The sequence below is a fragment of the Lithobates pipiens genome, unplaced genomic scaffold (genome assembly GCF_037356315.1).
Source record: "Lithobates pipiens isolate NorthernLeopardFrog02 unplaced genomic scaffold, aLitPip1_a1.2 Scaffold_157, whole genome shotgun sequence".
Lineage (NCBI taxonomy): Eukaryota > Metazoa > Chordata > Amphibia > Anura > Ranidae > Lithobates > Lithobates pipiens.
In genome coordinates this window covers 1,474,969-1,491,717 of record NW_027507746.1, presented here as the reverse complement: position 1 = coordinate 1,491,717, position 16,749 = coordinate 1,474,969, and the positions used below count along the sequence as shown (strand labels likewise).

The following is a 16,749-nucleotide window of genomic DNA, read 5'->3' as shown; positions in this document are numbered from 1 at the left end:
TGCAAATTCGAAAGCCGCGGAACGCGGTTACAGTCTATGGGACACTAACATGAGAAACCAAAAGTGAGTAGGGGTACGATGTAGCCGATACCCATTACACTTTAATAATTATTAAAATCACTGCTCCCGAAAAAACTGACATTTTTAAAACTTTATTTTGCATTGATCCATGTCCCCTGGGGCAGGACCCGGGTCCCCAAACACTTTTTATGACAATAACTTGCATATTAGCCTTTAAAATTAGCACTTTTTATTATTCAAGTTCGTGTCCCATAGACTTTAACAGTTTTCGCGTGTTCGAACACGTTTTGTGCCTGTTCACATGTTCTGGATGCGAACCGAACAGGGGGGTGTTCGGCTCATCCCTACTCTCTACCGACAGGTAGGTACTAGTAAGGTTTATTTTTACTAGGGTTTTCAGCACTGGGAGTGGTCAGAGTAGCAGTGGTGGAGTGACCACCTGCACTTCAGTTCTGAGGCGCCTCCCCTGCTTCCAGGGAGAATGTTCTAGAAGAGGATCTGGGCCTGGAACTGGAGTGGCAGGCAGCTTGTGTGTGAGCCCTGACCAATCTCCAATTGGTATTGGCATGGGGGTGGGCATCATATATAAGCTGAGGTGATGTGCCGCTAGAGGGGAGAAGTCGGCTGAGTGAAGTGAGGAATGGCATGTTAGGCAGCAGCAGGAGGCTATCCCCATCTGGGGGGGTGTGCCAATCGCAGGAGGAGGCCTGTGGAGAGCTGTGAGGGAACATTGCCTCTACACAGTCATTGGCAATGTCTCTGCCACCACACAGTTGCATGGCAGGGAACTCCTGGAGCAGAAGGGCAAGTGAAGCTGTCGGTACATATGGTCCAGTCAAGTTCCTCATCAAGGACGCATGGCTGTTGGAAGGTCGGTGAGTGTTACCACAGTGGAGGGCTGGAGGTGTCAAGGAGTCTGTGAGGGAACTCTGCTTTTACACGGTCATTAGCAGAGTCTTCATCAAACACACGGTGGATGATGGGGAGTCCTGAATCAGAGAACAGACTGTGGGGGTCTGTGTCATGTCAGTGTGGCCTGAGGGCACACGATTTGCAGGTTGGGCTGGCTGAGAACAGTAGTCCATTTCCTAAAGACATGCTTTTAACCTACTAGGCCTCCGGGGAGAGGTTCTGCAGGCCTCAGGCCTAGCAGCAGCGAGCAACCAGAGCCAGTAAAGGGGTTTATTCAGAGTGGGTCCCTATTACCTAATAGAAGAAGATGTGACATACTTCAATTAGTAACTACAAGTTTTGTGCAGGAGAAACCAAGTCTGTACAGGAGGAAATAAGTTTTTGGCAGGAGGTGAAAGAGATCTAAGACCATTGTAGAGATGACACTTTGGACAAGGTGTCTGCCATGTACAAATTTAGTTTTTGCCTCAGAACAGTAGTGGGGTTCTGAGGGTTATTTATGTAGGTTTAAAGCCCCGTACACACGAGCGGACTTTTCAACATCCAAAGTCCGACGGAATGATTCCGTCAGACTATTCGATCGTGTGTGGGCTGCAACGGACTTTTGATTCGCAAAAGTCTGACGGACTTTAGAAAATGGAACATGCTTCAAATTTTTCCGACGGAACTCCGCCGGACCCAGTTCCTACCGAAAAATTTGCTCGTGTGTATGCTATTCCGACGGACTAAAACCGACGCTAGGGCAGCTATTGGCTACTGGCTATGAACTTCCTTATTCGAGTCCAGTCGTACGTCATCACGTTCGAATCCGTCGGAGTTTAGTGTGATTGTGTGTGGCCAAGTCCGTTCATTCGAAAAGTCCGTCAGAACTCTGTCGGAACTCCGGCAGAACTCCGGCAGAACTCCTTCGGAAGTCTGTCAGACATAAGTCCTCTCGTGTGTACGGGGCTTTAGAGTTCTGCCTGGTCATCTGCACAGTTAAGTGCACGACAGAGCCAGAACCAGACCTGGTTGGACGTTTTGATTATCGGCATTCCTCGGAGCCAATCAGTGGGCGCGCCTGGCCCTGCTGAGGAGTCTGGGGAAAGGTACTTAAGATTCTGAACTCACGTGTTCCGGGTTTGTTCATGAGGCGATAGCCGCCTGTTCCTGATTCTGGACCGGGGTAGCCCCGCGAGGGGTCCCGGTTGCGGGAGCATTCGCCACTCCGTAACATGCTTTAGTTGGTTAACCCCAATAGACCCGCGTGGTCTGGGGTAGGGATCCATCTGTTCCCGAGTCTCGGAACCGGCTGGTCCGAGGCACAGTAACTGAGGGAGGATTCAAGGCGTCCGGGTGTGCTCTCGGCTTGGAGGGGCACCGCAGCTCGTGCAAGCGACCGGGGGAGGACTCTTCGGAGGAGGGCCAACAAGCTGGCATCCCGAGAAGTGCCTGGTTACTGGGTTGTGAAGGACATCAGCGGATCCACGTTTTTCCAGTACTGCCAAGCAGACAGAGAACATTCCATGTACTGAGGAAAAAGGTTCCTGTTAATTTTCCTTTACAAATTACTCAAGGTCAGAGATTTCACAAGTTCTGGATCAAAGTGCTGACTGCCATAATCTCTAGCTAGAGATTCTGTTCAGCTTTGAAGCGCCCAGCTGCGAGTGGCTACTCTCTGGGTGGTATCAAAGAGTTTCTGATGGTCAGCAGTTCAAGGTGCCTGAGTTCTTCACCCTTGCCCTCTGTTCCCTTATGAGACTGTGTTTTATTGGATGTTACCCCTGCAAATAAAAACCTTTCTAACGGACTTTTATGGTGTCAGCGCCCAAAGTCGTTGGGTACTAACCCTGGGAACCCCTAGACGTGGAAGAACCAGCCAAGCGGAGGTAACCGGTAAGCCCAAAAGTCAAGGCCGCCCCCGGCCAAGGGTTATGGCCGCTACACCATCATATTTACATGGCCAAATGTGATGTCTCTATCCTTCACACGGCGATGGTAAGAGAACTCATATGCCACGTACACAGCACCCGTTTTGCCGTCGGAATAAACTCTGAAGGATTTGATGGATCTGATGGAATTCCGCTCAAGCTGTCTTGCATACACACGGTCATACCAAAGTCTGACCGCCAAGAACACGGTGACGTACAACACGTACGATGGGACTAGAAAAAACGGAATTTCAATAGCCAGTAGCCAATAGCTTCCGTCTCGTACTTGCTTCAGAGCATGCATCATTTTTGGTACGTCGGAACAGCCTACAGACGAGCGGTTTTCCGGAAAAGGAATTGGTTCTGTCGGAAAAATCTAGAACGTGTTCCATTTCTAGGTCCGTCAGAATTTTTTCGATGTAAAAAGTCCAATGGGGCATACACACGGTCGGAATATACGATGAAAAGCTCCCATCTGTCGGAAATTCCGCTCGTGTGTACGGGGCATGAGATGTAATAGTCTGCTGAGGTTGAGCAGAGGAGAGGAGACGCAACAGTCTGCATGGAGAATGCAGGAGGAGATTCATACCGAATTCAATTTTCACATTCAATCTTCTGGCTCTAACTTTATCAGAGCATACTCAAATCCAAAAAAATAAAAATGATGGCAATGACTTATCCTATGGGCATCCCATATTCCAATCCCTATCCAAGTTGTACCGACCAATACAACAACAAAGACAAAACTCGCAGAAGACTGCTCTTTGTCTCTGGAAGTGATGTATGAAGTCTGGCAGTGCGGTGATTTGGCGGATTGTTTGTTACTAGCTGCAACGCCATGGCTACAATTATATTTGTTATAAGGCTCCTTTGGCACAATCAGGAGAATAGTTTCAGGTTACATTATTCTAGTTCTTCTTGTCATTTCTCACACTTGTCTCCAGCTCAGGAGAAGAGGGCTAGAGGAAGAGAGACGCAGAGAGCGGAGGAGACTCCACCAGGAGACATCAGACCACAGAGGAGAGACAGCGGAGAGCGGAGGAGACTCCACCAGGAGACATCAGACCACAGAGGAGAGACAGCAGAGAGCGGAGGAGACTCCACCAGGAGACATCAGACCACAGAGGAGAGACAGCAGAGAGCGGAGGAGACTCCTCCAGGAGACATCAGACCACAGAGGAGAGACAGCAGAGAGCGGAGGAGACTCCACCAGGAGACATCAGACCACAGAGGAGAGACAGCAGAGAGCGGAGGAGACTCCACCAGGAGACATCAGACCACAGAGGAGAGACAGCAGAGAGCAGAGGAGACTCCACCAGGAGACATCAGACCACAGAGGAGAGACAGCAGAGAGCGGAGGAGACTCCACCAGGAGACATCAGACCACAGAGGAGAGACAGCAGAGAGCGGAGGAGATTCCACCAGGAGACATCAGACCACAGAGGAGAGACAGCAGAGAGCGGAGGAGACTCCACCAGGAGACATCAGACCACAGAGGAGAGACAGCAGAGAGTGGAGGAGACTCCACCAGGAGACATCAGACCACAGAGGAGAGACAGCAGAGAGCGGAGGAGACTCCACCAGGAGACATCAGACCACAGAGGAGAGACAGCAGAGAGCGGAAGGAGACTCCACCAGGAGACATCAGACCACAGAGGAGAGACAGCAGAGAGCGGAGGAGACTCCACCAGGAGACATCAGACCACAGAAGAGAGACAGCAGAGAGCGGAGGAGACTCCACCAGGAGACATCGGACCACAGAGGAGAGACAGCAGAGAGCGGAGGAGACTCCACCAGGAGACATCAGACCACAGAGGAGAGACAGCAGAGCGGAGGAGACTCCACCAGGAGACATCAGACCACAGAAGAGAGACAGCAGAGAGCGGAGGAGACTCCACCAGGAGACATCAGACCACAGAGGAGAGACAGCAGAGAGCGGAGGAGACTCCACCAGGAGACATCAGACCACAGAGGAGAGACAGCAGAGAGTGGAGGAGACTCCACCAGGAGACATCAGACCACAGAGGAGAGACAGCAGAGAGCGGAGGAGACTCCACCAGGAGACATCAGACCACAGAGGAGAGACAGCAGAGAGCGGAGGAGACTCCACCAGGAGACATCAGACCACAGAGGAGAGACAGCAGAGAGTGGAGGAGACTCCACCAGGAGACATCAGACCACAGAGGAGAGACAGCAGAGAGCGGAGGAGACTCCACCAGGAGACATCAGACCACAGAGGAGAGACAGCAGAGAGCGGAAGGAGACTCCACCAGGAGACATCAGACCACAGAGGAGAGACAGCAGAGAGCGGAGGAGACTCCACCAGGAGACATCAGACCACAGAAGAGAGACAGCAGAGAGCGGAGGAGACTCCACCAGGAGACATCGGACCACAGAGGAGAGACAGCAGAGAGCGGAGGAGACTCCACCAGGAGACATCAGACCACAGAGGAGAGACAGCAGAGCGGAGGAGACTCCACCAGGAGACATCAGACCACAGAAGAGAGACAGCAGAGAGCGGAGGAGACTCCACCAGGAGACATCAGACCACAGAGGAGAGACAGCAGAGAGCGGAGGAGACTCCACCAGGAGACATCAGACCACAGAGGAGAGACAGCAGAGAGTGGAGGAGACTCCACCAGGAGACATCAGACCACAGAGGAGAGACAGCAGAGAGCGGAGGAGACTCCACCAGGAGACATCAGACCACAGAGGAGAGACAGCAGAGAGCGGAGGAGACTCCACCAGGAGACATCAGACCACAGAGGAGAGACAGCAGAGAGCGGAGGAGACTCCACCAGGAGACATCGGACCACAGAGGAGAGACAGCAGAGAGCGGAGGAGACTCCACCAGGAGACATCAGACCACAGAGGAGAGACAGCAGAGAGCAGAGGGGAGAGGTCACCCCAGTACATCGGAGAGGTAGGATGGAGTAGATGTATGGACTCTTCTATATGTCAGGAGAACACAGAAGGGGTCCCATACCTGGGCACTTTGTCTACTATACACTTATTCAACCCACAGCCTGGGTACATCTCCCCTTTCTTATCCATACCAGGCCCATACATGCCCTCGACATTGGGGGTATCTTGCTTGGGGGGGAATCCCTGGCAAAGCACCTTGTTTCCATGTTACTGAGGACAAGGGCCTCATCCCCAAAACCCTGGCCTTGTGGTTGTGCAAAAGAGTGGGTGGGGGGGGGCTTATCTGAACCTTGAAGCACCGTTTACCAATAATGGGGTTCCCAGATCCCAACCCACCCATGTGATTGAGTAAAAGATGAGTACCCTACAGTCTCTGATAGTTGCTGGAGGTGCAATCAAGAGGCGGGTTCCTTCCTCCATATATGGTGGTCTTGTGCGGGGCTTCAACCTTTCTGACACAAGGTTCATGACACGACAATCACAGTTTCCTCACTCCCCTTAGAATTTATTCCAGCGCAATACCTCCCTCCTCCATTGTTCTAGCGTACCCAAACATAGAGGAAAACATAGCAACAAAGAAAAGTGGCGGCAGAAAAAGCCAGCGTAGTCCATCGAGTCTGCCCATTTTTTTTTAGTAGAGATCTATGTTTGCCCCAAGCATGTTTGAAGCCATTTAATGTTGACAATACTACAAAACGGTTGATATGCAGTCCCTTGTAAATCACCCTGTCCTCCTTCTAAGAAGGAATGGATTCCACGTAGTACACACAAAGTGGATATGGAAAAGCTGATCCACACAACTCAAGACAATATCTCAAATTTTTTTCAGATGTGGGTGCTTTGGACATGTTTTTGAGGCTCTTCATCATACCAAGCGCTATTGCAGGACAATTCCTAGACCCCCAAGAGAGTTTAGGAATCCATATTAGACCTTCTCCCCTTGAGGTCTGAGTGTTCCACTAAGCCCTTGTACACACGGTCGGACAAAGTTGTCGGAAAATCTGATCGTTCAGAACGTGATGACGTAATTTCGTTACAACGGGACTACCATCAGGCTAGTAGCCAATAGCTTTGATCAGAGTATGTACGATCGGAGCATTTTGTCGGAAAATTTTACCAACAAGTTGGAAAACTTGGTCCATCGGATACTCAGACGGAAACAGTCCGATGGAGACCACACACAGTTGGAATATCCGACAACACGCTCCGATCGGACACATTCCGTCGGAATCTCCGACTGTGTGTACAAGGGCTAAGAGTGTGGTGTCTCTGGACTTGATCCCATGGGAGGAGATAGGGATGGCAGATGGTGTTATCCCCCATTCCCCCTCTCTACTGTCCTACTACTCCTCCTCCATTTTTTCCCCTCTCTCCTCCACTTCTCCTCCTCATCTGTCTTGATTATTGGTATCATTTTCTCCTCACCTTCCTCTCCCCCACTTGGTTGGGTTTAGTCAGCAGACCCCATTGACGGGTGCCTTTTGATGCAGATGCGGACTTACTTGCCTCCTTCCTCGTTGGGCTCCTTTTAAGTTAGGGGCTTACAGATGCAAAGAGGGGTGAATAGGTTGACTGCTTAGGGATCTTGGAAGACCTTTTTGTTTAACTATTTGCCTCCCTGCTTATTGTTTATTTAGATTTTCTACCCAAAGTGTGTTTTCTACATGTTATTTAGGAGGCATTAGCAGCTATACACTGCAATACATGATACAGATTTCCTTTCTTTTCCTTGTCTTGTTTTTTTAGTATACCCTTCCCTGCTTGTTTAGGTGAAGTGATGATGTAACATATACTATATTTTCAAAAGTTTCGGGACGCTTGCCTTTACACCCACATGAACTTTAATGGCATCCCAGTTTTCGTGCATAGAGTTCAATATTGAGTTGGTCCACCCTTTGCAGCTATAACAGCTTCAACTCTTCTGGGAAGGCCGTCCACAAGGTTTAGGAGATATGTCTATGGGAATGTTTGACCATTCTTCCAGAAGAGCATTTATGAGGTCAGACGCTGATATTAGATGAGAAGGCCTGGCTTGCATTCACCGTTCTATCAGGTTGAGATCAGGCCAGTCAGGTTCCTCCACCCCAAACTCGCTCAGCCACACTATATTGCCAAAAGTATTGAGCCACCACTCCAAATCATTTGGTGGAGGGGGAATTATGGTGTGGGGGTTGTTTTTCAGGAGTTGGGATTGGCTCCATAGTCCCAGTGAAGTGAACTCTTAGCCCCCATACACACGATCGGAGAATCCGTCGGAATGTGTCCTATCGGACCGTGTTGTTGGATAATCCCACTGTGTGTGGTATGCATCGGACTGATTCCGTTGGAATATCCGTCGGACCCAATTTTCCAACTTGTTGGAATTGTTTTCCGACCAACTGGTTCGATCGGACATACTCCGATCATGGGTAGAGAATTTTGATCGGACCAAGTGCCACGCATGCTCAGATCAAATTCCTACATCAAAGCTATTGGCTACTAGCCTGAACGTAGTCCCATCGTAACGAAATTACGTCACCGCGTTCTGAATGATCGGATTTTTCGACAACTTAGTCCGACCGTGTGTATGCAACAGTTTCGGACAAGATCCGACGGGCAAAATCCGATGGATTTGGTTGTCGAAATCTCCGACCGTGTGTACAGGGGCTTAAAGCGTCAGCATACCAAGACATTTTGGACAATTTCATTCTCCCGACTTTTATGGGATCAGTTTGGGGACGGCCCCTTCCTGTTCCAACATGACTGCCCACCAGTGCACAAAGCAAGGTCCATAAAGACATGGACAAACGAGTTTGGGGTGGAGGAACCTGACTGGCCTGCACAGAGTCCTGAACTTGACTCGATAGAACACCTTTGGGATGAATTAGAGTGGAGACTGTGAGCCAGGCCTTCTCACCCAACGTCGATGCCTGACCTCACAAATGCACTTCTGGAATGGTCAAACACGAGACATAGACACACTCCTAAACTTTTTTATTTTTTGTGGGTTTCCCCATCAAGATCATCAAGTTGCATACCAAAGTCTGATCAGTTAAGACGGCGATCCGACTTTGATCCAACATCAGTGATAGTCAATGGGATCAAAGACGGATTAAAGTAGTGCAGGGAGTTGTGTCGGACCAGTTAAGACGGCTCTTCTAGGGAAACATTGATTTTCACGCGTCATGCAACTTGAGCTCCCAACGTCGGAGCGTTTGTCGTACCAGCAGTGTGAACCCGGCCTTAGGAAACCAACAACCTCTGCTTGTGGGGAAATGTTTATTTAAAACAGAAAAGTTACAAAGTAAAAGGAAATTGGGGGTTAAAGGAACGCACTAATTCTGAGGATTATGAATACTACCTTTGGCCTCAAATGATCCAGAACTTCTGGGCAGGTCTGCAGCGTTACAAAGGGAAACCAGTCTATGTAGCTGTCATAGGACAGTTGTAATTTGGGGGAACATTGTAAAATCGAAAAGAGATCGTCTTTTGAACCAATCACTGGCTCCGAGAGAAAGTAACCTTAAAGCACCCAACCAGACTGTGTTTCCATGCCTGCCAGAAGTGACAGCGCCCCCTATGGCCAGGCAGAACACCCTGTAGTCTAGTCAGACTGATGCTGAGGTCAAAATTTCGAGTAATTAAACCCAAATCAAAACTGCGGTTTAGGGGTAACATTAAATTTCAAAAACACATAGCGCGTGCTCTTTAGGAGCCGGCGCTACATTTATCAGACTATTATCAGATCAATGTTTATAAACAATGTTTCTTTGTACCTCTCTATCTCCCGTCTGATCAATGTTTATAAACAATGTTACTTTGTATCTCTCTATCTCCCGTCTGATCAATGTTTATAAACAATGTTACCTTGTATATCTCTATTTCCTGTCTGATCAATGTTTATAAACAATGTTATTTGTATCTCTCTATCTCCTGTCTGATCAATGTTTATAAACAATGTTACTTTGTATCTCTCTTTCCTGGCCTACCTAATGTCAGCACACAATGGGTTAATCCTCCATAGGTCATCTCCAGGACCACCTCCTATAGCTTAGAATAAAAGACCCTGCTCCAGGCCTCCCAGTGTTCCTCTTTTGTGGTCTCTTCATGCAACCTTCCAGAAGTATTTGGTGTCCCTTTTACTAAAGGTGAATATCCCCCCTACAGCACCTTAGTCCCCAGGTTCTGGGGAGCCTCTCCTGGTTTGGAAGGCCCAGAGCGTTGGTGGTAAATCCCCCTAAAACCTGGGTGCCCTGGTGCCACGGGCCTGTGTGCTTTAAATAGTGCAGTTTATTGCTGACTGATGCGGTGCTGTTGCTCCCTTTTTTGGACCTGTGCTGTATTCCCTGTGGGTTTTCTTAAGCTGGCCATACATTATACAATTATTTCATTCAACTTTCTTTAGATTTACCCTCAACTATGTAGTGAAAGGGCCTGTCTGCAAAAAAAAAATAGAATGTTTAAGTTTGACCTCATATTAGCATGCCCTGCCATGTACTCGCTATTATCTCCTCCTGATTGCTGGCAGTGAGGTCATGGGGGCGGGGATCAGCTCCTTCCCTCAAGCTGTAGTTAGGTAACAGAGTAAACATATTGCAGAGAGCTAGGAAGTTGGCATGGCCATGCTTTCTGCTTTCTGCATACTGTCACCAGGTATCAGAGTGCTTTGTCATACCTGTGAAGCTGTCTGCATGCTGACAGGTATCCTTCTTTGCAGTCTTGGAGAAAGTTATACTAAGGTTCACACCTACGCGTTTTTTAGTGCGTTTTGCAGTTTGCAGAGATGCACTACAGTCCATTTAACATGGTTTCCTATGGTACTTGTTCACATCTATGCATTTTGTGGCCGGTGCGTTTTTGGAAAGGGTCGGGGGACTTTTTTCCCGTGGTTTGCGGCTAATAGACTTGAATGGAGCCTCACCAGAAGCGCAAGTGGTGCTTTATTGATGCGATTTTTAATGTTTCTTGCGTTTTGCGGTATTATTTTACCACTGTGTATTACTGGTTGCAACCAATGTGTCAGGGTTCCCCGACTGAAAGCTGAATTAAAAAAAAAAAGGAATTGCCGGCAAAAAAAATTGCAAAAAAAATGGCGTGGGGTTCCCCTCAAGTCCATACCAGGTCCTTCGGGTCTAGTATGAATTTAGAGGGGACCCCCACGCCTAAATTAAAAAAAATGTCCTCCAGAATTCATATCAGACCTTTATCTGAGTGACGTGGCTCCTAAACAAAACTGACGTCCTTTTTCCCCACAAATAGAGCGTTCTTTTGGTGGTATTTGATCACCTCTGCGTTTTTTTAATTTTTGCGCTATAAACAAAAAAATAGACAGTTTTGAAAAAAAACGCATTATTTTTTACCTTTTGCTATAATAAATATCCCCCAAAAATATATATATAAAAAAAAATGTGATCACCCCTGCGTTTTTTTTATTTTTTGCGCTATAAACAAAAAAATAGAGACAGTTTTGAAAAAAAAAAACACATTATTTTTTACTTTTTGCTATAATAAATATCCCCCAAAAATATATATAAAAAAAAAAAATGTCCTCGGTTTAGGCTATTTACGTATTCTTTTACATATTTTTGGTAAAAAAAAAATCGCAATAAGTTATAGCGTCTACAAAATAGGGGATAGTTTTATGGCATTTTTATTAATTTTTTTTTTTTGTTACTAATAATGGCGGTGATCAGCGATTTTTATCGTGACTGCGACATCATGGCGGACACTCAGACAATTTTGACAGATTTTTGGTACCATTGGCATTAATACAGCGATCAATGCTATAAAATTGCACTGATTACTGTGTAAATGTCACTGGCAGTGAAGGAGTTAACCACTAGGGGGCGGGGAGGGGATAAGTGTGTCCTAGGGGAGTGTTTCTAACTCTCTGGGGGATGGGGTTGTGTGACGTGGACACTGATCACTGCTCCCGATTACAGGTTAGGCAGAACGGGGAGATGCTGTTTACATCGCCATCTCCCCGTTCTTGAGCTCCGTGACATGATCGCGGGATTTAAAGCGGGAGTCCGCTTTACTGCAGCTGCTGACTTTTAAAATAATGACACTTACCCGCCCAGCGCACCCGCGATGTCAGCACCCGAAGCCAATCTCTTGATCGTCTCTCGGGTGCTGCCGCCGCCATCTTGCGTATGGGAATCAGGAAGTGGAGCCTTGCGGCTTCATTTCCCGGTTCCCTACTGCGCATGCGCAATAAGGATGGTCCCCGCTGTCTCTGGGATCCGTGTGTTTCCCAGCAGATAGCGGAGGACCTTCGGAAAGGGGCGTAATCTACGCCCCTTTCCGCAGATAGCTATGCCGGAAGTGGGTGCAGATACCTGTTCTGTACAGGTATCTGCACCCCCCTCCCCCCTGAAAGGTGCCAATTGTGTCGCCGGAGGGGGGGAGGGTTCCAATGAACGGAAGTTCCACTTTAGGGTGGACCTCCGCTTTAAGAGAGAGGCCATATATGGTTTGAAAATTTGCAAAAGATCTTATGTTTGATGAGGTAAAGAGGTTTCCTATGGTAGGTATTCCTGCGATTATCCAAGACTGTAGTTGTATGTCTGGGAGTAGAAGTGCAATGGTTTTAATTGGTAAATATGCCAAGACACTGTGGTGTAGACCTTCCTACATCTGAGGAATAGCTGTCCAAGATCTCAAGGAGGCTGTTATTGTGTCCATTGGGAAGTGTTTAGGCGTAGGAGCTAGTAGAGATGCACCAAAGAAAATTTTCAGGTCTTTGACCAGTACCACCTGCTATATTTGTTTCCAATTTGATTGGGTGGGTAGATTCCACCAAAGTCTAAGTTGTTCTAATATAACTGCTCTGTAATATAAATGTATATTGGGGACTCCCAAACCTCCCATCTGAGTTGGGGTCATAAGGTTTTTTTTTTTCCTGGGGTGCTTTTGTTGCCATATAAAGGTATTGAGCATTGCCTGGAAGGTCTTTATTTGTGCTGGAAGAAATTGTATCGGCAAAGTACGAAAGACATACAAGATATGTGGGAGCATCAACATCTTGACTAGAACCATTCTGCCAGCCCACAATACAAAGTGAGGATGTAGGTCTTTGGTTATTCATTGAAGCTTTTCTACGAGGTCTGCCAGATTTAAGCGTAGAAGATGTTTACTGGGTGAGGTCAGATGGATTCCTCGGTAGGATAGAGATGAGTCCTTGGACCATGAAAATGGATGGTGTTTGGTGATATTCTGTATGGTGTCCTTGTCTAAGCCTAACTCTAGCATAAATGACTTACTGTGATTAATTTTGTATAATGGTATGGCGCTGAACTGGTCGAGAATGCGTTGTACCTCGGGTAGGGAGTTTTTGGGGTCTGTAAGAGCTATTATGACATCATCTGCATATAGGCCGATGTTGTGTTCAGTTGTGCCTATGATTTTAGGCGCAGAGAGGATCAGTTGAGCCAGGGGTTCCATAACCATGGTGAAGGTTAAGAGTAACAGAAGACATCCCTGCCTTGTGCCATTCGTAATGTTGAAAGGAGTAGACAGTCACTATACCTGATGTCCACACTTTTGCACTCAGTGCCAAGTATAGGCTTAGGATGGCACCTGATAAGCCAAACTTATTGCCATTGAACTCTATCGAACGCCTTCTCTGCGTCCAGAGAAAGGAGCAGAGAAGGCGTTCGGGTATGCTCTACCCACTGAATAATGTCCACAAAAGGTTGGGCCCCATCAGAGGTTTGCCTGCCTGGTATGAAACCGACTTGGTCTATGTGTATGAGATGGGGCATAACCGAGGATAGACGGAGAGCTAAGAGTTTGGCGTAGATTTTCGTGTCTGTATTCAGTAACGATATGGGCCTGAAATTTGCCGGAGAATCTGTTGATTTGATTGGTTTGGGGATGGCCACTATTAAAGCTTCCAGGGATTATTTAGGGATTTTCCTCATGTTTGCAAATTGATTGTAGATTGTACATAAGCGAGGAGAGATAGTATCTCTAAAATGCCGATAACATTCATTGGGGAACCCGTCTGGCCCAGGGGCTTTGTGCAATGGAAGGGATTTGATAATCCTGTGGACCTCATCCTGGGTGAAGGGGGTCGTTAAAGATGTTAGTTGTGTGGGGGGATAAAGAAGGGAGTGGTATGGATGACAGAAAGGCATCAATTTTTTTCTAAACAGGGAGGGGTAGTATCTTCTGAGTCTCCTGCAAATTGTATAGCTTGGAATAGAATTTTGCAAAGGTATGTCCAGGGGATTAGTCTTGTGCTCCCCTTGTGAATTAAGGAGGAAGGGGATTTTAGTGTGGATTTGTCGTTTGTCAGGTCACCTTGAGGCGAGGTGACAGATGCACACCGTAGGGATCAGGAGTGCACCGCAAGGTTGTGGACCCTACGGCTGACTGCTGCGGATGGGAGACAGATCCCAGCGGGGTTAGAGCGTAAGATTCCCTGGGGCGCGGAGTCTAAGAGCCAGCTGGTGTTCACCAGCGCCTCTAGTGGTGAGGATGGACTTGGCTGCAACTGGCTCCAGGTCACGACCCCCAGGGTCCCCCAGCTCACACCCACAGTAGGTAACAGGAGGATAGGGATAGTGAGGGATAAAGCCAAGGTCGGGGCCACAAGTGGACAGGAATAGTCAGGGACACGCCAATAGGTCAGGATTACAGGCAAACAGGGATAGTCAAGGACACGCCAAAGTCAGTAACGGAACAACAGAAGAGCACACGGCAGGTAACAGGAAGCTAACACACAAAGGTTGATCAGCAGGGTTGGCCTGCAGTGCACAGGTTAATATAGAGTTCTCTGATAGGAGCTAGGGTGGAGCCATGCCAGAGGATGGATTACAAAGGCAGTCAGGTGAGGGTCAGCTGGTCTCTAGAGATGGATACATGGATACAGGTAAGCAAACACTATTGCAAAACCATGACATCGTTGTTTAATTTGTTTAGCTATGTAAATGCTCCAGTTTTTTTGCCTTGGAAATAGGAAGTCAGCTTTAATCGTTTGACATAAAAGTCAAATCTGTGGTGTAGGAGTTCCCTTAGCTTGCATCAAAGTTCCCTAAGTGTGTTAGAGGTAGTCTGAGTAGGAGAGACTTCGTTAGTTTGTTCTAAGGCTTGGATCTGTTGCAGTAATGAGTCTATCTTGGTTGTTTGTCTTTTGCGTTCTTGGGTTCCAAATTTAATGAGCAGACCTCGCAGAAAAGCCTTGTGAGTCAGCCAGACTCTAGATTGATCACTGGCAGATCCATAATTCTACGTAAAGAAGTTCCCAAGCTCTGATTTCATTCTCATATCAAGGGTTGGTGAATAATTCATTCTCCAGATGGAGTGGTTTGTTGGGCAGGATTAAGGAAATAGTTTAACGGATATAGGGGGTTGTCTGACCATGTGATGAGGCCTATACGAGCCTCTGAGGTAACCATTAAGATTTTTTTTATTTGTAAGGAGAAGGTTAATCCGAGAGTAGGTATCATTGGAGTGGGAGTAGAAGGCCAAAGGAGAGAAGGACCAGGGGATGTAGGGCCAGAAAAAGAAGGAGGGAAACTGAGTAGGTGGCATTTTCAATTTGAGTGGTACTACCCTTTCTCATAAGGAGACAAACATGTTGCATCTTTATTATATGTTGCAGGGTAATATGGCCGGCGTACCTGTTGTTCCACCTGGACTGGAAGATCTTCTTCAGGTGAGATATGTAAAGAGCACCTGTCTGGAGGGCAGCTTACACCCCCAGATACTGAATCTGGGGGCAACAGCTGGTCTGTATAGGAAAACTTTATGTGGAACTCCAGCCAAACCTGAGATAAGGTTGGAGCCTCTATCAGGCCGGTTTTTATTTTTGGGGTGTATCTTAGACAGATTTATCACTTGGGGTGTAAGTTTTTACCTACCTGTCTACTCACCTCCATATACTTATCTCCTGACCCCAGACTCTTCTCATCCCCGGCACCTATCTGCTCACCTATGTTCTCATTCCACGTCCCACGTTCTATCACCTCACCGCATGTACCCATCTCCCCACTCCAGACTCCCATCCAATCACCCTAGAAACCCATCTACTCAACCCTGACATCCATCCATCGCCCCAGACTCCCATCCTATCATCTTAGGCACCCATCAACTCAACCCTGACACTCATCCATCACCCCAGACTCCCATCCTCCCAGGAACTCATCTATTCATCCCTGATACCAACCCATGAACCCAGATTCCCATCCTGTCACCCTAGCAACCCATTTCCTCAACCCTGACACCCATCCATCACCTTAGATTCCCATTCCATCACCCTATGAACCCATCTACTCAACCCTGACACCTACCCATGACCCCAGGCTCCCATCCTATCACCATAGGCATCCATCTACTCACCTCCATACACTTATCTCCTGACCCCAGACTCTTCTCATCCACGGCACCTATCTGCTCACCTATGCTCTTATTCCACGTCCCATGTTCAATCACCTCACCGCTCCCATCCAATCACCCTAGAAACCCATCTACTCAACCCTGCCACCCATCCATTACCCCAGACTCCCATCCCATCACCTGAGGCACCCACCTACTTAAAGAGGAAGTAAACCCTGATGAGTTTACTTCCTCTTTCATTCCCTGCAAAGGCAAAGCATAATGAACTACTATGCATCGCATAGTAGCCCATTATGTGCCACTTACCTGACACAGGAGCCAGCGAAGTCACCGTTGTCCCCTGTAGTCCGCCGCATCCATCTTCTCGGTGGGGTCTCGCAGCTTCGCCGCTGTCATTCGGCGAAGCCGCAATGACGTCACTCCCGCGCATGCGCACGGGAGCCGAGACGCATGGCATTGCGTGGCATCTTCGTCATCAAGGATGCCACGCTCAGTGCGCCTGCGCATGCGCCGTAGACAGCGGTGCCGGTGCCCGTCTTCCGGCAAATATCTCCTAAACCGTATAGGTTTGGGAGATATTTCATGGACCTACAGGTAAGCCTTAATCTAGGCTTACCTGTAGGTCAAAGTGGTTTGTAAGGGTTTACAACCACTTTAAACT

General features: G+C 47.9%; 1 protein-coding gene across 2 annotated transcripts in view; it reads left to right on the top strand.

The window, feature by feature from the left end:
- The first annotated feature begins 3,666 nt into the window (after window positions 1-3,666).
- The window catches only part of LOC143981447 (uncharacterized), a 57,993-nt gene continuing 44,910 nt past the window's right edge, over window positions 3,667-16,749 (top strand). The window contains exons 1-2 of one of the 2 annotated variants that reach the window (XM_077479292.1): window positions 3,667-5,766; window positions 15,355-15,408. In XM_077479292.1, coding sequence (XP_077335418.1) covers window positions 3,682-5,766; window positions 15,355-15,408 — 2,139 coding nt within the window. In that variant the 5' untranslated portion in view covers window positions 3,667-3,681. The remainder of the gene's footprint in view (window positions 5,767-15,354; window positions 15,409-16,749) is intronic. The other variant, XM_077479293.1, reaches the window with a different exon arrangement.